Below are 24554 nucleotides of genomic sequence, written 5' to 3' on the forward strand. Positions count from 1 at the left end.
TTTTCACCCTTTTTTTTTGTACAAGTCTAGTAGAAGTCTATTCACAGGGCCCACCCATACAACAGGAATGCCCATTTTTCACGTGGATCTCGAATAATAATTACAAAATTCCTCAAGTGTCTTCAAAAAAATAAAAAATACAGTTTGATGATTTAGAGATAAATAGATAAATACGCAAACAGATCCAAATCAAAGCTCAATCAACCAATAAATAAATAGAACAATAAATAACATTCATAACCTCTTTGGCCAAACATCGGCCACTGCACTGTTTCCACAGAGTGGAAGTTGGTCGGTCGTGGTACACATCTCGACCAAATCAGAGCACAGTATGCTGAGTGAGCATTCAGCTGACTTTTGGGGGTTCCAAGAGATACAATATGGGATATGTTGTCTGGAACAGCAAAAGAGAGAACAATTATATTGAGGCACTTTCAAGGACGTCCAAGGAAATGGCGGCATTTCCTGTTTTTGTGTGTCTGTCATTATTCCCCAGGTAGAACATAAGATGATACATGACATTCAGTTGAATGCTAAATGGCTACCTTTAGAATCAAATCACATAGTATTCCTAGTAGTAGCGTGTCTACTTACCGTCCGCTTGTACAATCACAAGATTGAGTGTGGGAAAAAAGTACTAGATGCACCAGAAAATGCTAAACCAAGGAAAACATGCACAAAGAAAGCTGAGAGATTGGGGGGGGGGGGAATAAATAAATAATAATAATGGTAAAGTGAAAATGCTACTAGACGTGTTTGACCTACCGAAAAATAAACATTGTGTCACAATCCAGGTTCTGAGTCTACAAACAAACGTCATTGCATGGTGTTGTCCCCGGTTGTTGTCGACGTCACGTCGGACGACCGGCTTCGCTCCGACGCCCGGCTTCGCTCCGACGCCGTTTCCCCAAATATCCCCGCCAGGGTCTTAAAGCGTGGCCCCCACTCTGTGAGATAATCGTAGTTCTCCTCCGGGTCGGTGGCCAGCGACTCGATGGAGCTGAGGGACTCCGCCACGGAGCCCTCGCCCTCGTAGGCGTAGGTGGCCAGCGAGTCGTACGGCGGCGCCGAGTTGTCCACATCGTGCTCCTTCAGCCGCTGCTCAATGAAGTCACGGATGTCGGCGCTGTGGTTGCTCTCGTGGGAAACCGGGGGAGGCCCCGCGTGACGCTTCGCCTCGGGTTTGACGTCCCTCCGGCACAGGCCCTCCTTGACCTCCACGACCTTGGGGTTGCGCAGCGTGCCCATGTCGAAGGCGTGCGTGTCCTCCTCGCCGCCGCCCTCGTCGTCATAGTGGATCACGTTGTCTCGTATGTCCTCCTTGGACGACATAAGGCTCTCCTTCTTCTTCTGCCGTCGCAGGCCCACGTAGAGGACCACGATAACTTTGGAGGAGAAGAGAGTCACATGTCACCACAATGTTTTATGTGCATTATTCACCTCTGTAAACTTCATGCAATTTGTAACAACTTATTGTTCTTATTAAGTCTTTACGTTCCTGAGATATGACTGATTATGTAATTTAGACCTTGAACTTAATTTTGATCTTAATAATGTCTTCAGGGCAGCCTATTGATTGAAGTTTAATGTCGAGTTATTACTATGCACGCACGCACGCACACATTCACACACACAATAATAATACACATTGATCTGCGATACAGGGATACAGAGCAAAGTTACAGAGTGAGCTGGCGTTTCTGATTATTTCGGATTATTTCTTTTTTCAGGGTCTCTGTGTTCAGACATCGTCGCGCATTGTGAGCATTGTGCAATGTGAGCTTGTAGATAGGCAATTGTAGCTATTTAAATAGGCCTTAAATGGCTTCATCTTCTGTTTGGGTTGCAGCTGAGATTCAACTGGGTATAATCCTTGTACAAATGTAAACAGATGTTTTGGATGTGAATGAGCTGATCTTCAGTCTGTGTAATAGAAATGACTAAACACTAAATAGTGCACATATAACAGTGCAGGACTCCACATGGCAACTTAAAGCAAGAAGATCCTGAACACCAATCCCGAACGTCCAAAAATATGTAGGTAAGTATGAGTTAGGGTTAGGTTTAGATAATGTGCAACATTGGACCACTGGTACTTCAGAACAATGGACCATCAGACTATGGCATGGAACAGAAAATCCTATTGTGGCGATAGGACTTAAACCAGCCCAAAGCAGACACAGGGATGCCTACCTGCTCAAGATGGCCAATACGTTATGGAATGAGCTACGGTATCAAATGCCGCACTAAGATAAGATCTCGAGGGGGCCAAGTAACGCAGCGTTTCCAGTGTCAGTTGATGTCAGCGGACTATTCATCACTCTGAGGAGGTCAGTCCCAGTACTGTGATGACCTCTAAAACCCCATTGAAACCAGGTCGCAAACAGACAATTGACACTACATACATGTCACTATTAATGTATGATTTGCATTTTCATATTTTGTATTATTGCTGACATGTTCTCCATCTTACCGATTACACCTAAATATGTGTAAACTAGACTAGACCACCGGTATGGTCCTTTGAGTACACGTCAAGTATTCTGCATATCCTTTAGGTTGTAAATCCTCTACAGTAGGCCTATATTGCATACAATATATAAAAGTACTGCACATACTGTAGCATAAATCATGGGCATTTCTTGGTCACTGGCTACAACACAAGCACACAATTCATTCCATCTGTGATAATGTATTGCTGATGTGTCTAGGAGACAGAAATAAAATAGCAAGTACTGGCTGCACTGCATAGTCAGACATTGGGAAATAGAATACTGTAGACAGCTGTAGTGAAAAATGCAGTTGTGTGGATACACCAATTCAACAGTTTTCATTCTGCTGTGGAATATCTGGTTTAGCTCCAATCCCAGGGGCTGCCCGAGGTTGTGCATACTGTACATAGCACCAGAGTAGATTAGAATAGAGAATAGATATTTTCAATGCATAATCCTCTCTCTCTCTCTCAAGTTGGTGTTACTGCCATGCGAAACATACATTTACATTGCCAAAGCAAATGTCAAATAAAATGAACAAGAAGCAAATGTATGTACAAGAACATAGGCCTTTACAATAGAAAATCTCTCTCTCTCTCTCTCTCTCTCTCTCTCTCTCTCTCTCTCTCTCTCTCTCTCTCTCTCTCTCTCTCTCTCTCTCTCTCTCTCTCTCTCTCTCTCTCTCTCTCTGGTAAATACAGAAAAAATAATATCCCCGTTGTCTTCAGTATATTATACAGTATAGAACTCTCTAAGAAGGAGAGCAAAGGGGAGAATACCCAGACATTATTCAACTGAAAAAGGAGACTGTAAATAAATTCAGATAAATAAAAAATAAATAATAACTAAATGCATCAAGTAGGCGACTTCCTTCCTTTGTTCTTCTCTCCCTTCCTGTTTACCTTCATTGCTTTCCTTCTTTCTTCCCTGGTGATTTGATGTACGTGTAGAAAGTGTGCTAGCTCCCCCTAGTGGTATGTATCTATATTTCAACATGAGGCCATTTTAATGGCAACAACACCACTCCAATATGCCCCATGTTAACAGAAGTGGCTCAGAAATTAAATGTTCTCAGACAGTGCTAGTTCCTAATATCTCCAGCGCGTAATTCTATATATTTTTTCACACTCTTACGGTGTGACAATTCTGAATCAGCCTCAGGTGCAAGGCATGTCTACTAGATCCCCTGAAAATGAACTAAACATCTAACAAAACCACACTAACATTACCTTCATCTACAGCAGTGGTTCCCAGGGGGACCCCAGATGATTAGCTTAAAGGTGTAGTCCACCCAAAAAAACGACTTATTTTCTATCAATTGCACACCCCATGAAGCCTTGAATTCATGGCAATGTTTTTGTTTTTGTCACATTCCTGAGCCAATAATTTGATGACCGGAGGAGTCTCCGGTTGATAGAAAATAAGACTTTTTTTTGGGTGAACTACTCCTTTAATGTGCAACATTGTTTTCTCACTCAACAGCAAACAAACTAACATACAGTATAAGTGTATACAGGATATCTGTACATTTCTAAAGTGACAATATAATGACTTTTAAGAACTTTTGAATGCCAAATTGTCAAATATTACGTGAGAAAGAGGCAAACATTGTGAAAATATGTATCTGTGGAACCGAGTCAAACTAAATGTAATGCCTACAATTCCAAGAGCTCGTCAGGGTGGGGTGGTCCACAGTTCAAATATGATTATTTTGGGGGGTCCCGGCCTGAAAAGTTTGGAAACCCTTGATCTACAGCATTGAGGTTGCGTTTGTGGTTACATTTCTTTAGACATCACTGAAATGATCAAATGTAATAAAGTATATTCAATGTGTGCACCATGGGCGAGCCACACCTATGCAATGATATGAAATTATATGTAATAATGGTGTGTGTGCAGTCCATGGATCACTATGGAGACCATAGATTAACAGAAGGCAGCGAGTGCCCTATGGATGCGATGGAATTGGGACAGGGTTTCCATGGCCACACACTGAGCCGCCTCGTCCTCAAGCACTCAAGAGGTCACGGTCTTACTTAACCTATGCTGTAAAATATAGGAACCTTCTTCTTTTATTGATCCAAGCGGCGCCCCCACACACAATCTTCCTCAAACGGTGCCATAAATCGACATTTATGTCCTCCCCCACCATGCAGATGAGGGGGGCCTTTAACAGCAGGCTGGGGAGAAGAGTTAGCGGGGAGTTTTACAACCGTGACCTTGTGGGAGGAAGTTAAAGCTGAAGCCCTCGGAGGAAGGTGGGCGGGGGAGGGGGGGTGTGGATAGGCTGCACTTTACGGGGCCAATAAGGAGATGCGGCCCTCCCTCCAATCTACCACGGCTCATCGAGTGACAGAGTTTATTAAGTGTTTTATAATCAGCCACAGTTCACACCTCCAGGGTAATGCCAGAGGCACCACAGTCCATTATTAAGTGACTGTTTGATGTTTGGAGTGAGGAGTCACTGGAGGATTTTAAAGTGATTTGAAATAAAAAAGGCGTGACCCTCGAAGTGACATAAATATATTTCCCCCTCCCCAAGTGATATTGTGTGTGTGTGTGTGTGTGTGTGTGTGTGTGTGTGTGTGTGTGTGTGTGTGTGTGTGTGTGTGTGTGTGTGTGTGTGTGTGTGTGTATGTGTATGTGTATATATACAGTACAATATATATGTGTGTGTATGTCACACACACACACACACACATGTAGAACTAATGTTAAATTCAGTCTGTGAGCTTCCTGACGGTCACTTTTGAAAAGAAGTGTGTAACGCACAATTAATTAGTTACAATTTTGTAGGCTACAATATTTTAATCATTCGTATTATTTTAGTTATTTCTTATTTTTTTGTCCTAAAGTGATTGTATTAAAAGATTGTGTCTGTATGTACATGGTTAACGTTTAACCATTATTATTACATTATTACCACTATTCCACAGTGCATCGTTTTCACATTGTCAAAAATTTAATTAAGCCAACATCTAACTTTTAATCCAGTCTTATCCTCTGTTCTCATTCCATCAGCATCCAAACAGATCCGCTTTAGTAAAAATCTGACTTTGTGTAGACACTAGTCGGTCTTCAAAATAAGACTTGCAGTGATAATGTTATGTGAAACATGTAGTATCATGATTAGTCACAATACAATAGTATTATTGAAGTACGCCTATACTAGAAGTCCATAAAGTCTCTATCTCTCTTTCATAATGACAGTTAGCCTAACAGCTTTTACGTGCATTACCAAAATGTTATTTTACGTTTATAGCAAGCAAAATCCCTCAGACTATGACCCTCCCCTGTATTCCCTCCAGCGGACTGCTCCCATTAATATTGAAAGGTCCCTAATTGCTTTGAGGAACAGTATGTCCATAATGGACTAATACAGTAGGCCTAAGCTGTATACACAGATATAGGCGTGTAGACCTGGTTTGCCTACATTTAGGCCACATTTAAGGTGAATATCGACATACAGCATTGCATGCAGTTTATTGTCAGTAATTCAGTTAATATTACTACCATGGCAACTCACCCAGTAGAATGATGATACACAGGAGGATGGCGATGAGAGCGCCAGTGCTGAGGCCCACCGGGAGGAAGATGGCTTCGGCGCTACATGTCAGGAGAGCCCCGTCGGCCTCGCAGCCACACACGCGGATGGTCAGCGTGCCCGTGCTGGTCTTGAGCGGGTAGCCCTTGTCCTCAATGACCACTGGCAGGAAGTAGATCTCCTGGGACCGCCGTCGGAAGCCACTCCGTTTGGTCACAATGCCGGCAGTGTTGTCTAAACGGGCACAAGGGGAGGTGCAATGGTTTGAGACTTAAACCAACGCAAGGTGACTTAAAGGAACTTCCTGAATTTCCCGGCACTTATTTAAAGCAAACTTATTACACAAGAGGGTGTGCGTTACCGTGATTATTGGCACGACAGTGATGCGGTCAGGAATGAGGCGAGTTCCGCAAACATCACTGAAGTGCGAATAATCACGGTAAAGCCACCCTTGAGTGTAACAAATTACGATTATACAACAGTTACCATCAAAATAAAACATGTTAAATTGTTATTCATATTGTGGGGGCATTTTCCTCTCAAAATAACAACCTTTCTGCAAGTGTTATCTCTGTTATCCTGGAAATAGGCTACATGGGCTCTGACAGAGACAGAGTCCCTGTTTACTCAGCCAGTCCAATCAGCGCAAAACAACTTTCTCAAAACTGTACACATTGACACGCTCTTCAAACACTAACCTCCTCAAAACCCCCAAGACCAACCTATTCCATGGGCGACCGGGCCTTCTGCTCGGCCGCCCCCGAACTGTGGAACAGGGCGTTCCCTGCCCACCTGAGAGCACCACAGTCTTTTCTTTTCTTTTTTTAACATAATCTTTATCCCACGATTTTTTTAACCCATTTTTTCACCCAGTGCCAATTGCCTATTTAATCCTGGGCGCTACACTCCCTCTGCCAGCCTAGGGAGAGCTATACCAGATATACCAGTCCTCGTAAGAGCAGTGAACAAGGAAAGACTGCTTTCATGTATTATACTCCACACAAATGAAACAAACTTCAGGACTCTCTGAAACTGGTGCGATTGGTCTCAATTGAGACATTTAGGGTGCTTCTCGAGGACACACTACATAGTGACTGCACCTGCTTCATGTAACTCTATGTTTATTTGCATCTGTGACACTGTAATATGATTCAAATGTTTGTTATTGTTTTTCATTATGTATGTATTGTATTTTATATGCTGTTATCAGGGCGTCCTTGAAAAAGAGAGCTTGCTCTCAATGGGCTTACCTGAATAAACAAATGAAAAAGAAAGAAAGAAAAGAGCCCAGAACTGAGCTCATGCCTCCTTCAATGCATGAGGGGGTAGCAAGCCGCTTCTTATCACCTGACAGGGGGGAGTTTCCCCTGTAGGACCTAGCTCGTGGAAGGAACACTTTATTCCAACCAGTTCCTTTCCCCTCCATCAGACGCCCCGGCTGACCAGGGGGAGGCAGTATAGTGACCAGGATTACTGCATGTTTTTTGTGAGGGTACCTACCCTAGGGGACACGGGGAGAACATGCAAACTCCACACAGAAAGGCCCTTTCGCCAACCCCACCTAGGGTATGGGCACTGATGACGTGGAGAAGAGGACACGCCCCCAGCGCCCGCAGCGTCCCCAGCGGGAATCAAACCCAGGACCTTCTAGCTGTGAGGCGACAGCGCTACCGACTGCACCACTAAGACATGAACTTAAGACAGGACTAAAGACCTACCTTTTTAACAAAGCTTTTTTTTTTTTGCTACACTGGTTTTACCTCTAGGCTTTATGCCCTCATGGTTTAAATGTTTTGTTTCAGCTTCTTAGATGTTTTTTTGGTGTGATGATTCTTTTTTTATGCAATTTCTTATTGTAGCACTTTGAGAGATTTTCACAAATGTAAAGTGCATTATAAATAAAATCCATTATTATTTATTATTATTATCATAGAGAAACAAAACTTAACAGTTAGCTCAATCTCATTGTAATTAAGATATTCGATAGAAAAAAGGAAACAAATATATATATGCCAGATTTAGCTACTATGTACAGTGTGCAAACTGATCAGCACAGTTGATTTTTATCTTTTGATTTAGTTTCATTTGAGAACGGCTAGGTGTGCTGTCATGCTCGTTTCACGGGTAGAGAGCCTATTTCAACCAGTCAGATTGCTTGGTCGGGACTTCCTGTTGTATGGACCTTATTATCCCTTCAGGGATCTTTTGTTAGTTGAGTGGCATGAAAATGGGACACGCGGTACAAGTAATAATTATACAGCTGTAGCTAGAATAATACCAGCAGGCAGCCAAAAATATCAGATTACAATTGCAGGAACAGAGGAGGCACGGTGGCGCAGTCGGTAGCGCTGTCGCCTCACAGCTAGAAGGTCCTGGGTTCGATTCCCGCCGGGGACGCTGTGGGCGCTGGGGGCGTGTCTTCTCCTCCGCGTCATCAGCGCCCATACCCTAGGTGGGGTTGGCGAAAGGGCATACTCTGTGTGGAGTTTGCATGTTCTCCCCGTGTCTCCAAGGGTAGTTAATACCCTCACAAAAACATGTAGTAATCCTGGTCACTATACCGCCTCCCCCATGACAGCCGGGGCGCCTGATGGAGGGGAAGGGAACTGGTTGGAATAACGTGTTCCTTCCACGCGCTACGTCCAACAAGGGAAACTCCCCCCTGTCAGGTGACAAGAAGGTCAGTTGGCTCTCATGCCTGAAGGAAGCATGAGCTCGGCCCTGGCCTCCCTACTGTGGGGGACTGCTGTAATGCTGGTGTAGGGCTGGTGTAGCGCCCAGGATCACTTAGGAAATTGGCACCGGGTGAAAAAAATGGGTTACAAAAATCGCGGGATAAAAAATTTAAGAAAAAAAACAATTGCAGGAACAGTGATGGCAGCAGCGTCAGCTGAGCTGTGTAGTTCACTATTGGTCTTTTACTTTCCTTGGGACAAAGGGAAACTCATACAGACCAACTCTGTTCTAGACGGCAGGCAGGCACCTTCAGTGCCACGACGTAAAAAAACCCCACAAAGGTGACAATTTGGGCAGGCAGTCAGAGAGGTGTGGCGAGAATTTGACAATGCATACGAGGCAGGTGGGAGAGTGTCAGGTCGGAGCCGCCCGCTGCTGTCTGCCATATCGGGGTGGTCTGACCCTGTCGAAGCAGGTTTGTTCCCCTGACAAGGCCAGGCACTTGACAGAGGGTCACACGTTTTAGCACATATTGCACAACCCTCTCATTGTTGTTCGTTCGCTTTGCCTGCAACCACACACACACACACACACACACACACACACACACACACACACACACACACACACACACACACACACACACACACACACACACACACACACACACACACACACACACACACACACACACACACACACACACACTCCTTTCTTCCCTCATTTCTTTTTATATTTCCTTCTTTTGTGTGTTCTCGCTCTCTCTCTTTCTTGATTGCCTCCCTACTCCAATTTTCTCTCCGCCTTACTCTCTCGCCACAGGCTGAATCTGTCACTCTGGAGCTCTCTCTCTCTCCCTCCCTCATTACTCGTTATCACTCGTTCCCTTTATCTCCTGCTTGCACTGAACCTGTCCTTCTGTGACCCCCCAACTGAACCTGTCCCTCCAGAAAAACATCCCATCCTGCCAGGGCTGTCGGTGGGCACTGCTGCCTGTTGTGATAGTATACCTGTCCCCAGGTGGCAGTCAAGTCAGTGATGAGGAGAGAGCGAAACAGTGCGTTTCCGAAAAGGTTTGAAAAGAAGAAACACACATCCGAGGTCGAAAACTGCCCCTCATCAAGGTTGCATAATGCAATTGGCTTCCCCCTCAGCTGCATCCTGTCACGTCCCACTTTCCATTACGCTGCTCTGTGGGGCAGACTTCAAAGGAGCCTATGGGCCTTATTACGGGACGATGTATGATCATATGCTTATTAGTCATTTGTCCTGGATGTGGTGCTGGTGCATTGCTCCCTTAAACTGTGAGCCTCAAACCATACCTTGAAAATAATGGACATTGTCATTTTCCTGATTATTCGTTTTATTATTGTTTTATTTCCCCCAACAGGGGTGTGCGGCTGTGCATGTGTATTTCATACTGCTAACCCTTTTTTTCTCTCTCTTTAAAAAAAAAGAAATACGAGAGATTTACAGGGAAAATATTCAAGAGAGAATCCCAGGAACAAACTGGCAGGTACAGTATTCCGTAAACTGTTACAACAAAAACTGTCAAACTTATTTGAATATTAAGTTTGGCATGCCATGTATTCCAATTTAAAACTAAACTTGATTGAACAAACATGTACTGTATTCTTGTTGATTCGGGGCAAAACCACAGCTTTGTAGCTGAGCAACCATGCAGTAAAACAATATGGATATTCTATAAATTAAAACAGTGTTTGTAACAAAAGAAGATGACTCACTCCCAAAGTCTCGGATGGTGAAATTCTTGTTTTTCAAATCATCCTTCGGCGATTTAAATGAGAACTGTTGGCCGGCATTTGGTAGATCTTCATCTTTTGCACTAAAGCTCTGAATCACCTATAAAAAAAGAAGAAAAAAGGGGGAAGAAAAAAATAGGTTGAACATCTCTCATGCAAGACATCAACCACATCAATATTCTGATATACTAGGGCAGGGGTCTTCAACAGGGGCTCCGGGACCCCTAAATGATAGTAGAGTTACTACAGGGGGTCCGCCAAATAACCACTTGAACCCATAGCATCTCTATTCTGAGGAGAACTTAAGCTGAAAATAGCAGATCTACAAGCTCGCGAGTGAGCATGTAGATAGGCTATTTTCGACAAAGAGGTTTGGTGTAGAGGGAAAAAAGAGAAGACCAAGTACAGAGTGAAAGGTCAAGTTTACTAAGTATTGACAGTGTAAGTGTTTAAATGTCTGAAAATACACATGAATCCAACATGAACTGATGATGCTGTCAAACAAGTCTATGAAGCTATCTATGGAATCTGTGAAAAAGTTTAATCTGCAACACAATTTTATACAATATGTAGTGGGGGCGTCCCTGCTTCATCTCTCTCTCAGCTAGGTAGTCCTTTTGCTGAAAAACATTGAAGACCCCTGTGCTAGGTTTGGGGAAAATAGGTGAACATTTTGTCAACATACCCAGGCTCATTAAAACAGTATACTGATAATGGAAAAGCTATGTTACCTTACAGTAGCCACAAGGTCCTATCAGAAATATAATATCATGGCTCATTTTAAGTTTTAAGTCTCCAGCAATTCAGAGTCAGTTGACAGCTGAATGCTCACTTGAATTAAACAAAAAGTACTATTTCAACCTTTAAGGAAACTTCAAATATTATCCACATATAAATAACATGCCTTTGTTCCTGGCTGCAGACAGAACTGCGTACACGTGTGGAATTGAAATGAGGGGCAAAGCAACTGTGGATTTTCTACACACAGTCTAGTACCAATATTTATTATATATTTTCTTTTTCACTAGGCAGAGGAATATGAGGACAGGAAACTTGAAAATAATATGATGCAGCATAAGTTTGACTATTGATATCAACATTAATAGTTACACATTGTATCCTATCCCAGGCTTTTCTTTTATAGAAATACTGTTTTTCTTACGCCCCCAGTCAGACTCCCTAGAGACTGAGAGAGATCCTCTTTGGTTAAAAACAAAACAGAAAAGCATTTAGTTTGGTCGTTTCTATCTTTGGGGTAGGCCTATTCACTCAACATCATCACCAACTACATGAAATGATCATTATCATCACTGGCTGCTTACTCCTCTGAGTCACTTCCACCCACTAGATACTATCAATGCAGTTAATACTTTACATCAACCCATCAGTCCATGCAGAGTAATGGAGTTGCTGGATGTTGTCAACAAATATAGTTTGATGGATCAACCACTTACACCGAATAGACTTTGTTGACCCGAGTTCCCCAGGGGTCTACACTTGGTCTGCTCCTTTAACCCCCTCTACTCCATATCTCTTTGCCGAAGATAGATGATCTACAGGCTCAGAACATTGGCTTTTGAGCCTGTAGATCAGCTTATTCCTGCTGAATGTGCACCTCATAGCAATGCTATGGTTCATGTGGTTAAATGTGTTCGGAACTACTTCAGCTTGCTGAAGTAGTTCAGTAGTTCAGGTCACGACACAGTGTAGAGCTGGCCAGATGTAGGCATTTATAATACATCAGCTACAGGAGCAGAATTGGACCAGCGTTTCCTTACCAGTGTGGACAGACACACATGAGAAAACTAAGAAAGAAAAGTCTAGTTTGACCATGAATCATGATATACAGTAAATAAATGAATAGCGGGCAAATTCTACTAAATTGAAGCACTTTTGCTAACTTATTTTAAATAAATTGAATGATTGACATCTGGCCATTTACTGTATGTTGACATGTCATGGCATGCATTAGGCTATACATTTTAGATTAAAACTTGGATGAGGTGAGTTGAGAACTTTCTGAAGTGATCCTTATATTTTGTACACAAAATGTACTATCATAATGTGTGCGTGTGTGTTTTTTTTAAAATACTTTTTTATATGCTTTTCCCACAAATTAAAATGTTTTTAAACAGAGGCGATGCATGGTCACAGGCCACTGAATTCAGTCGGTAATGTGCTCATCTACTCTCGTTTCTACTCAGGTTTTCGCCTCCCGGCAATTTCATGCTCTAATGTTCACCTCTGCCATTTCACATTCATACAGGCTGTCCCATATAGGAAGGTTCCACATCTATCTGTGACAATGAGGGTGTACTCATTATTGCGGCATAAAAAAATGAATTAGGTCGTTTAATACTTAGAAGGAAAACTAGAAGGAAATGGATGAGGATATGACTGTTTCCAATGAAATGGGACACACAATGGATAGTGTCCATCCAACCACACTTTTTATATAATATGTATAGGTACAGTATAAAGTAAACGGTATATTCAGCTCTAGAATAGCACAATAGAAACCACATCTTTTGAATACATCTATGAAACACACTGTAACATCAACATCTATATCCTATGTATATATTCTGTATAACATCATTCTTTATGTTGTACCATTTTGTCTAAACTCTTAGTATACAAACAGACAATGTACAGCCATGTTATGCTATGTATGATTTTAAGAACTGTAATCATTCCCATGCCAAGACCCTTTTGCACTATTGTGGAAAACAATGGAAAGATAGAGATGATTTTGACACTTTACTTTTTATCACATTGTTTTTAGATTATGAAGCTATTGAAAAAGACTATCTCAATATTAGTTGTTTGCATATTGATTATTACAACATATCATACATTTTAATGATATATATATAATATAATTACAGATATCATAGCCAATACATCCCCCAGAACTAGTGTACTGTATATTGTATGCAACTTGCAACCACCAGACCGGTCACATAGGATAGGACTATTAGAACAATTGCATTTCCCATGTTTAAATCCTAAACTTTTACATTTCAATGTGCCACAGTTCAATGTAGCCCAGTTTGATGTCCCCCTTCCCCTATCTCTGATTCACTCGTAAGAGGAATCAGGATACAAGCCCTCATTGTAAACAGTATAAAACCAGGAAACGCCACGCTGCGTATACGTGCACTTTATCAAAGCGTCCCAGTTTGAACCCGGCCACCTCCCCCTCTAGACACTTTTACATGGAAACATTGCCTGCCGTTTTATCTTGCTTGGCTGGATCTCGGTTATAGATTACTTTCCATGGGAGGTTTGTGCCACAACATGGTGTGCTTCAAAAACAAGGGTTTTTGTGTGTTTTAGAGCCGCGTGAGCACAGCTAATCACCAAGGGAGACTTATGATGGCTTTTTCTTTTTACAAGAGAAGACCCGCACTCTTTTATCATCCACCAGCTGTGTGCAACACATGGTGGAGTCACACTGTGGAATCTTCTGCTCTGAAAACATGACGGGGAGGGCGTTCTCCTCAGCACCACAGAGCAGGAGAGGAGAGGAGAGAGGCCAATAGGGGAGAAAAGGAAATGAGGGCAAAAGGAGACAGGAAGAGAGAGGATGAAAAGAGGAGACACAAGGAAAGGAGAAGTGAGTGAATAGGAAGGACAAGAGAGGACAAGATAGAAAGGATGAGCGATTAGAGGGGAATGAGCCAAATAGGAAAACACTGTCTGCAGCTGATATAGGTTCCTTCAGAATAGCTCAAACGGCATCTGAAGTAAGCTTTAACCCATTAAAACCGACGAAGCATCTGTGTCAATTAAAGTTTAGCTATATATACAGCAACACATTTTTCGGAAAACTCATAGGATTTAGAACAGTGGTTTAGAACAGTGGTTCTCAAAAATTGCAGATCTACAAGCTCACAGGGCTTCACTCTGTGTCGCACTGCGAGCTTGTACATCTGCTATTTCTTTTATAATTTTTGAAAAATCTTCACATTTTACATTTTCTTAACACAAATCTTTTCTTCTGGGGTCCCTGGCAAAATACATTTTCAGATGGGGGTCCGCGGCCAAACATATATCAATGTACTGGGTACTTGGCATGAAAAAAGTTTGAGAACTACTGACTTAGAAGGCATTTGTAGAATCGGGCTAAAGGTCTTAATGGTTTAAAAGACAGTTGTCAAACACAGTGGGCAGGCACAAGACACAGACGTCGCTATGATCACATCCCGGCGTATCCATGCAGCAAACGGGCTGAGGACATTGGACTCCCGGCGAGCCGTGCTCAGTGTAATGAGGAAAACCCGCAGCTATTTGATGGACCGCCAACGGAGCTCTGCGCTCCAAAACGGCGGCTGCATATAGATGCTGCTTAATGGGCTAATTTACAGGCACAGGTGGTTTACGCTATACACAGCGGGGCAGACACTCCACCGCATCCCAAATACATCATCCCGAAATATACTGTACACACAGGCTGCCGAGTATTACAGCCCCTCCCCTCCCCCGCCCACACTCTAACTGGTGAGTATGAGCTCCATATAAAACAAGTCATCGTTCACCTGAAGTATAGACGGCTGTCTCCGATTGCAGAGGTCGTCCTATACCCAGAGGTCATCTTGCTATCATGTCAGCAGGACTGTCACGATTATGACATTTTACCTGATGATTAATTGTGAGTCAAATAATTGCGACTTACGATTTAATTGTGTTTCTGCTTGGCTTTTAGGCGTCATAAACAAAAGTTGCACAGGGCAGATACGACAAATAACATACATAATTTAATTAATTTAGACTTAAAAAAATCAACATTAATAGTGGACATTTCCACTATTCTTGAAAATGTATGAATAGTTTTAACATGGAAATGATTATGACGATTATGCAAAACATAATTGTGATTATCTCAAATAATTGCAATTAGGCAATTTTACTTTACTTGAATATTTCCATTTTTTCAATACTTTATACTTCTACTCCACTACATCTCAGAGGCAAATGTTTAACTTTTTACTCCACTACAATTATTGGACAACTTAAGTTATTAGTTACTTTGCAGATTTCGATTATTATTACGAACCGCATTGACACGGAAGCTTTCCCGGATTTAATGGGTTAAATTGTTGTGGTGTTTTTGGCAACAACCATGAAGGATGGTCAAATGAGGTGGCGGGGTAGCTTATGTTTTGTCGAGAGACTGTCCTTTGACCTGAAAAGTCACAGATTAACTTCCCCAGCAAAAGGAAAAAAAAAATTGAAGTGTACAACCCGGCTTGACGTGTCCTTGAGCCAGACACCGTTGGCCCTGCCAGCTGTTTGTACACTGCCCCCGTGTAGAAACCACTGCGCTGACATCGGCATTTATGTCAGAGAGTACAGTGCGTGTATTTCATAACAACATGGGTAGTAAAAATGTTCCCACGGTCGTTTGTTTCCGTCAACCCCCGCACAAAAACCCCACAAGGCTACAACTATTCCCAAATAGACATTTCATGGCCACTCTATGATTGGCTTACGCTTGTTTTTCTTTAGGCTTGTTTTTTTCTTCAGTGGTGGAAAAAGTACTCAACATTTTTACTACTTTAAAAGTATCAATACTCCAAATCTCCAATATAGAAATAAAAAGTAAAAGTCCGGAATTCAAAGTGAGTAAAAGTACAACATTATTGGCATCAAAATGTACTTAAAGTCCAAAAGTAAAAGTACTCATTATGCAGAATGTTGCATTTCAAGTTTTCAAATGTATAAAAATCTTTTGAAAATAGCAGATCTACAAGCTCACAATTGTGAGCTTGTATCGGCTATTTTCAAATGGCCAAAATGTATATACTGTAAGGCTGAAGTGGTTAATGTATGTGTTGTAATAATAATAATCAAAATCTATAAAGTAAAGTAAAAGGTTTTCAAATAATTGTAGTGGAGTAAAAGTACAATATTTGCCTCTGAGATGTAGTGGCATAGAAGTAAAAATACCTCAAATTACTTACAGTAAGCACAGTACTTGAGTACATGTACTTAGTTACTTTACACCACTTGGTTACTTTACACCACTGTTTTTCTTGACCACAATGTTATATTACATTTTTATAGTAGGTTATTTAGCTAGGTTCATTGTTTACCTGTATCCTATAGTTTCAATGTAGCCTACAGATTATTATTGTGTTAGTAATTGTTTAGACTGATGCTAGGTTATTGGTTTACTCGTGATCCTAGTTTACTGAGGCACTACATTGTCTCTCTGCATTTGATGCATGATTCCTATGTTGAACAGGTAATCATTCATACATTCAAGTGGTCTGATTAATAGATGTGTTTGATTTTGAAACAAGAGCCTTGTTGTGTTATTTCGACTTTTTTGGTTTAAATCAATTATTATATAAATGTTATTTCATGGTCAGTCACTTCATCCTGGTGCTGCAGCTGTAGGCTATCCACAAGTTTCCCAGGGCGTTATGGGCATCACTTCCTGTCAATTTGATCAGGTATCAAATCGACAGGAAGTGATGCCCACAACGCCCTAGGAAACTTGTGGATAATAGTTGGTCAAATATTAGCCTTGTGCCTATGCACACAGCCTGATGGATTAAAATAAGCCTCCTGCTGTCATTTGTAATTGCTGAAGGATTGATCGCTTTAAAATGCTAAACATGTTTAATATGGCTCTGTTGCACTTTGTGCTCTAAACCAGAACTGAAATGCTTGCTTCTGTAGCCATCTGTTTTTGTTTTTAAAGAAACCTTTATACAGTATATAAAACAAATTGTCAGATAATTGCTATATTATGCTTGTTGAACATTTGACATTAAGGCCTAATTTCAACAAATGCTATAAAACTGTGGATATCATTATTGCATAAACAATAAGTTGAAGAGTACATTTTGCAGGGTTCAAATCATGTATACTTTACATTATTTCATACCATTTTTCCAAAGCATACTTTTATTATTAACTTTTTCACATATTGGAAACAATTGCCAATTTGCAAAACATACTGGTGTATGGTTGAAGCATTGTATTTCCTTGTGATTATTGTATAATTAGGACTTGTTACACCCATGTTACAGAAGTGTAATGCAGTAATGCAGGTGTAAGACCTGTTGTGTTTGTATTGTGTCATATGGTTTCAGGTACTGTATGTGAATCCGCAGCTGATAAAACTCTTAAATTGACTTGACATTTTCTCTTAGCTGTAGCCAAACTACTGTCCTGACTTTTATTATTACTGCTGTTCCTGCTGTGACACCTGAATCTCCCATGGGGATTACATTACTTTTTAAGGGACTTCAGGGCTTGATAATACTGCTTGAGGCACCCCAGAGAGCCTATACAGTTGTATTTCTGTAGGTTTTTACATATTTGGTGAGAGGAGAGAACTTTGTGATGACTGATGGGGCCAGGAGGAGAGTTGTTGATGTGGTTGATTGGTGATTTGTGTGGTTTATTATGTCATTGGAGATTCATGGCTTCTGCATCATAATCTGAACAGCGACATCAACAAGCTGCTGATTAGACCCTAAGTGATTGTATATCAATTAATTACGTGTGAAACCTGTTCTGGGCAGAACAAAAGGAACCACCAAAAAAAACTGTCCCTCTATGGCCCTGGGGCTAAGCCACTGACCTAGTTGAGAGCTGCCTCCGCCCCTGCTCTCCAGCTCTTTATTAATCAGAAAATGCATTTTCCGGTCGGGATACCAATTTTATCCAATCAGGATAGAGATACAGGATACAGATTAAACAAGTGAACTTGGAAGTGATGACACAAATAAATGAGCAGACAAAATAGGAACTGAAACAATATCAAATTGAAACTGATAAATGGGTACTCTATCCTGATTGGCTGAAATTTTGCAACAACACATTTCTATTTTGGTGATGGCTCGTTAATACAGGTTGGCGATTGTCGCTTCATCACGTCAGTTACAATCGCGCTCTGTGTGCATGTACTCATCACACAAACAGCAGTTTCAATGAATGTGAATAAATTGCACAAAATAAATGCTGTATTCTGGGGGAAACTTTCGCTGAAAATAGCAGATCTACAAGCTCACAACGTACCGCCACGTTTATCGGGCTATTTTCAGCGAAGATAAATTATTTAATGTAGACTGAAAACAGAAAAGTCAAGTAGTATAGAGCCCGAGGGTCTCTGGTCAACCAAGGATAGTGTTTAAGTGGTTACATTGAGTAACTGGAAAGACATAAAAAGGGGAGGCAAGCATGAACATACCTGTCCTATTTTTGCATTTTCACACACAAAGGTTTCATGAGGGACGGCCAGCTCTGGAAAGTATTCGTTGATGTCCAACACATGAACAGTAACGGCCACTCGACTGGTCAACACTGGACTGTCTGTAAGAAAAGGATATTGAAGTCGTTTTATTGTCATGCTGTATACAGACACACACACAGCATGCACAGAGTAATGCTTGATTTGTACTTGGTTGCGGACCACGTCACACAGAGAAAATAGCTCATATACAAGCTTACAACGCTTCACATTTGTGACGTTTTGTGATCTTATAGATCTGCTATTTTCAGTGGGTGGAAGCGGCGTGCACACTACGTATAAAACATCCTTAAACAAAGTGCAATGCAATACTTGTATGCTGTGTCCTCCAGATATAAAGGGTGAATAATAATACAAGAAAATATAATAATAATAGCATAAAACATGACATCGAGTTTAATAATTGTGTGACCTCCCTATCTAATGTTTAGCCATCAATAGTAAGTTAGAGTGATAGCCGAGTTTAATAATTGTGTGACCTCCCTATCTAATGTTTAGCCATCAATAGTAAGTTAGAGTGATAGCTAGTGTGCAGTTTGTGAACAAAGCCACACAAATCACAATGCGGAATTCACTGGCAAAGCAGGTTGGCTGGATCTATCCTCTTTAGCACTTTTTATAGCGTGGCTCTGTAGGAGCTGAGCTGTCTAAAAGAGGGAAGGTCTGTGAGTTTGTCTGTGTCTGTCTGTCTGTCTGTCTGGCTCTCTCTCTCTCTCTGGCTGTTTGCCCTGGACTGTGTTCTGCATTGTAAAATAAATACAAAATAAAACAAACACACCAACATCTCTTGCATTACGTTCCTCTGATCCTCAAATATATAACAGATAATGTAAACGGCCTTGACCTTGATCGTGCCCTTGACTGAATTGACTTTTCCACCCCAGACGTTAAGCATCTCTTCGAGATTCACACCAGGATTCATGAAACATCACTCAGCCGCTCTGGAGTTTACAGCGCTCTGCCACTGCTGCAGGCAGGGTAATGACTGGTGAAACCTTATTACACTGTACTACTGACATCAGGTGGATATCCTCAGTATTTACATTTTAAGGGTCGACGTTAGCAGATAGTAAATTGAAGTGTCCTTGAGTAAGAAAGTCTGCACACCTCATTCAGAATTTCTCTAGATAGGAGAGTCAGCTATATGGCTGGAAACCCCCGAAAATTTTAACAAACAAACAAGCAGTGTTGGAAAGTAACTAAAGTAATATGTAACTTAAAGTAATATTATTACTTTTTTCCAGTAACTAGTAAAGTAACTAATTACTTTTGGCAGGGAGTAATAAGTAAAGTAACTATATTACTTTTTAAACAAGTAATATGTAATAAGTAATATATTACTATGTTTTAGTAACTTTTCCAACACTGCAAACAATCAAACATTAAAGTACCCACCCCCCCCCAACAACAAAAAAAATGAAAAGAAAAAAAGGCAAGGTATAAAGGGCTGCTTAAGTGGTTAATGCAAACACAGTGTGTGACTGTATTATTAAGCGATGATGGGAGGGACAGTGAGGTAGAGATGAAGCATCTCCTCACGACATTAAACCGTTCACAGCGTCCCTATAGGAAGAGTACAAGCTATATATATTTTTTCAGGTGCTGTCATGGGGCTGTAGCTTTAAGAAATGCATCCCATATATTATTAATTACAGAACTAGAGCCTCCCGGGAGCTGCTAAAGCACAATTATACACGTACACTCCTACCAACGTCGGAAAATCTTCCGGTTTGGAAAGGTTCCCCCGAACTATAGTGTGGAGAGTCAGGACACCTGGAGGTGCACGGAATTCCGAGGAAAAGTTCTTGGACCGCCGCTCTCGAAGCCTCGGAATGACGTCAAGTTGTAGTAGGAATTAAGGAGTAAGTCAAAACGTACTGATTGTTTGCAATGACTGTAAGGGGGAGATGTTCCTTTCCTTGTGCCAAAGCCGAACGCAAGGTACACTTTATGGATTTGATGCGGGACTAAGGCTCTATAGTGTTGAAGGGCTTAGTGTGCACTGTGCGTGCGTGCGTGCACGAGGATGCATGGGCGGTGTGAGTGTGTAGACTCGGTGGGTGGTGGAGGACGATACAGGGGACAGTTGGGGGTGGGTGTATGTCTGCAGCTCAGCCTCACAGGGGATTGGAGATGCAGCCATGCCTCAGTTGTCAACCTGTCAGTGACCTTGATAGAAAAAGCAATCTTCGACACTGAGGTAAGAAAGAAAAAAAAAAAGACGGACAGAGGTTTTCCTTTTTGGTGCTGTGCACCAACTGAAAGACTAACATTGATGTGAGGCAAGAAAAAGTTGTTTTTATTTATTTTGGCATCGCATCATCATATTTTCTGATCTCGATTTTAAACGGCTTAACACCTTCTGGGTCTTCAAAAAGCTATAAACGCTGTCTTTGAAAGTTACAGCTGTTTAAGATAGCTGGGTACAGCGGGTTATCTTTCCCATCATCCTCTATCAGCTGGGCTCCTAAATGGGACAGCTCATCTCCATAAGTATCTGCTGAGGTTGCTTGGCCTGTGGTGAGTAATATATCTTTCACTCCACTAGATGGAGCAATGGTATAGTGGTTTTATTGAAATTATACTGGAGTCAGCATTTCAACAACACCATTATGCTCGTTTTACTTTATTGACTCTGTCCAGCATTGCTTGAGTGGTCAACCCTAAATATGGCTGTCCGATATGGCTTTTCTACTGGATGTAATGCGATAATTAAATTGTTTTTATTGAAAACCTTCCAGCTTTTTATGGCATCAACCACAGGCCTATTAAAAAGGCTGCAGACATGGGGATAGAAAGGTACTTCAAAGTGTGGACTCCATGAATTGATGGTGTAATTAAAAGGAGAAGTTACATTACACACATGCAAGCACACGCACACACACGCACGCACAACTGCACACAAATATGCACAATATTGGCGAGTTTAATTGCAATATTTAACAAATCAAACAAACCATCACCCAAAAAAAACATTCGGCTACTTTTTTTTCCTTTCCACATTATGGTTACATATGTGCATCTCCTTAAAAGCACCACTGTATTTCAAACCCCAAAAGACACTGTTATTCGTACAAGTACAAGTCCTCCAGCTCTGTATGACTGCTCTGTGTCGTGAGTCGTGACACATGGTGCTCTAGCTTTGCTGCATGGCTGCTCTGTGTGTACAGCAACACGTATGCTTCTCCCTTTGCTGTATGACTGCTCTGTGTAGAACATCACACAGTTCTCTCTCCCCGTGCAGCATGACTTCTCTGTGACGAGCATCACACGGCGCTCTCCCTTTGCTGCATGACTGCAGTGTCTGGCTGTGTCTCAATAGGTGGCTTTGTGTGTGCAGCTCTGAGATACAGGCTGGGGTCTCCAGACTCAGAAAAGGCACTGTGTACTGTAAATGACCACACTAGGAGGTGGCTTCACTGTCACCCAGTATTTTCATTCCAGTGGGGCAATAAACAAAATACATGGGGGAAAGATATTGTTGATGAGGATTGCGGGACATTATTATTCCATGACTTTGCCCTCTACTCAAACGAGCCATTATTAATGTGGGCTTCACGCAGCATTGCGTTTGTATATTGTTTATCCGTTTGTTGCTCTTCATGGTTTGAAACCTGCTGCGTGGGAAACAGAGACGACACCCAGCCATACAAAGTTTTAAATAAAATAAGATAAAATACAATGTTTCACAGGAGGATCCATGACAGTCAGCCAAGACCCATAAAGGGAAACTCTGGCAAACCTCAAGCCAAGGTCAAAAGAGAATCTGAAATCAAACGCTGTGCAATGAAACTGCTGGGTTCTGAGTGAACATATGAAAAGATGAGAAAGATACTCTCCCTGCAGGTATCACTGCACCATGGAGTTCATCTGATATATATATTTTACCAACTAGCCCTGTATTTGTTTGTGGGGGTGTGCGTGTGTGCATGTGTGTGAGTGTGAGTGTGAGTGTGTGTGTGTGTGTGCTGCTTACAAGGACAATGGTCTAAAGGAATGCTGGATCTGGGCTTGCAAGTGATCCCGATCGGAAGCCAGTGTGGGCAGGTTGATAAGAAAGGAGGTTAAAAAAAATGCACATGGGTGGGGCTTGGGGCCACTGATACGGCCAGGTTTGCACAAAATACAGTCCTGCTGTGAGCCCTTCGTTGCTCGATTCATGTGCCAGGCATGATAGGCTCAGCCATCGGCCCTTCGCCACCACTGCCATCATCCCTCCTCCTCCTCCTCCCTATCCCAATTCCAATACAACAAACCACCAACACAAAACACACACACTGACTTTTGACTGCTTTCCATGAATTTTTCCTAAACTCTAAAAGTTAACCATCACCACTATGCTTAATCTTAAACCTAAAATGTTCTCACTTTCCATAATCTTCCTAATCTTTCTATCCTGATGAGGACAATTGATCTCTCACACACACACACACACACACACACACACACACACACACACACACACACACACACACACACACACACACACACACACACACACACACACACACACACACACAGTACAAGTGCATACATATCGAGAACAGTATTTAGATTTCATCAGCCATGACCTTGAGTGGAAGTGGCTAATACTAGTTTCCAGGGCGATAAAAAGCTTCAAGTTTTGACAGGCCTTATTTCACAGCCAGCCCTAATGAACACACAGAGTGGGTAATTTTGATTGAGCACCAGCCAGCCTCCAAGATAACGACTTTGACGGCTCGTAGCAGATCTGACGACTTGATGACGATGGATTCGCTTATTTATCTGGGAAATTTGCTCCACTTCCTTCATAAAAAGATAATTAGCTTGATGATACATCTTAAAGTCACAGCTACACTATTTAAAGCTCACTCTTTCTTGGCATTGCTTCACACGTCTCTGCCTGGCGGGTTCTGCTTTGTCAACAAGCTCTCGTCGAATGTTTACTGCATCGCAAGGAGGTGGTGAAACAAGAGACGCACCACATTGACATTGCTTGGGGGGAGAAAGCAACAACTTCTCTTATGTTTTCCTTTTATTTAAATTGTGTTTTTTATACTTATTCCTTCATTAGGGTACCCTTTTATCTTCTGTGTTAGAGATACTAAATGAAACCTTTATGATTGCAATTATGTACGTACATGTTGTTTTGATCAAACCTGTGGAGAAGAAGCTGTTAATAATTCAAGCAGGGCAGGGTCTAATAACAGCCGTAAAAATAGGCGTGGCATATTTGGACAGACAGACAGACAGACAGGACCACAATGGAAACAAGTCCCCAAGACTTTTTTGGGTTATCCTTTTGCTTTTAGCCTAAATGTCTGACTGTACCTCAATCAATCAATCAATCAATCAATCAATCAATCAAAAACAGACAGACAGACTGCACAGTGAGACGTTGTTCTAGATGGCGGTACAGACAAAGCAGACAATGTCCTGAACGTAAACCCTGCAGGAGAGTCATCATCATGGTTTATACTTTATGGTCACCCATAAACCTTTCCAACAAAATGGGATTGGAGTATTGACGTGAGGTAAGAGTGTATTAAATCCGTCATACAGATTACGGTGGACGAAGGACAATAACACCTACCGTGTACATTCATCACAATCGATGATGTTGTCATACTTACTAAGTTTGGTTGCCACGATGGAGATATTGTGCTGGGCGATGCTCTCTCTGTCGAGGGGTTCATTGGTAGAGATGGTGCCCTCCACCGGGTCGATGTCAAAGTAGCTGTCCAAGTCACTCTTCCAGTCAATGGAATACCTACACAGAACATTGGGTTAATGGCAGCCATTTCGCGCACAAACAAGATAATTAAACC

The 24554-nt window shown here is 41.7% G+C and overlaps 1 protein-coding gene across 1 annotated transcript in view; it reads right to left on the reverse strand.

Annotated features, from left to right (window-relative positions):
* Positions 1-816: 816 nt before the first annotated feature.
* Positions 817-24554, reverse strand: part of LOC308076967 (cadherin-12-like) — a gene marked incomplete at both ends in the record, with an annotated part of 109328 nt that continues 85590 nt past the window's right edge. Inside the window, 5 exons of the mRNA XM_080417492.1 lie at positions 817-1385; positions 6019-6270; positions 10458-10575; positions 18685-18806; positions 24360-24496. Of these exons, the coding sequence (XP_080273618.1) occupies positions 817-1385; positions 6019-6270; positions 10458-10575; positions 18685-18806; positions 24360-24496 (1198 nt within the window). The remainder of the gene's footprint in view (positions 1386-6018; positions 6271-10457; positions 10576-18684; positions 18807-24359; positions 24497-24554) is intronic.

Source organism: Gymnoscopelus braueri, assembly GCF_963280865.1.
Source record: "Gymnoscopelus braueri genome assembly, chromosome: 21".
Classification (NCBI taxonomy): domain Eukaryota; kingdom Metazoa; phylum Chordata; class Actinopteri; order Myctophiformes; family Myctophidae; genus Gymnoscopelus; species Gymnoscopelus braueri.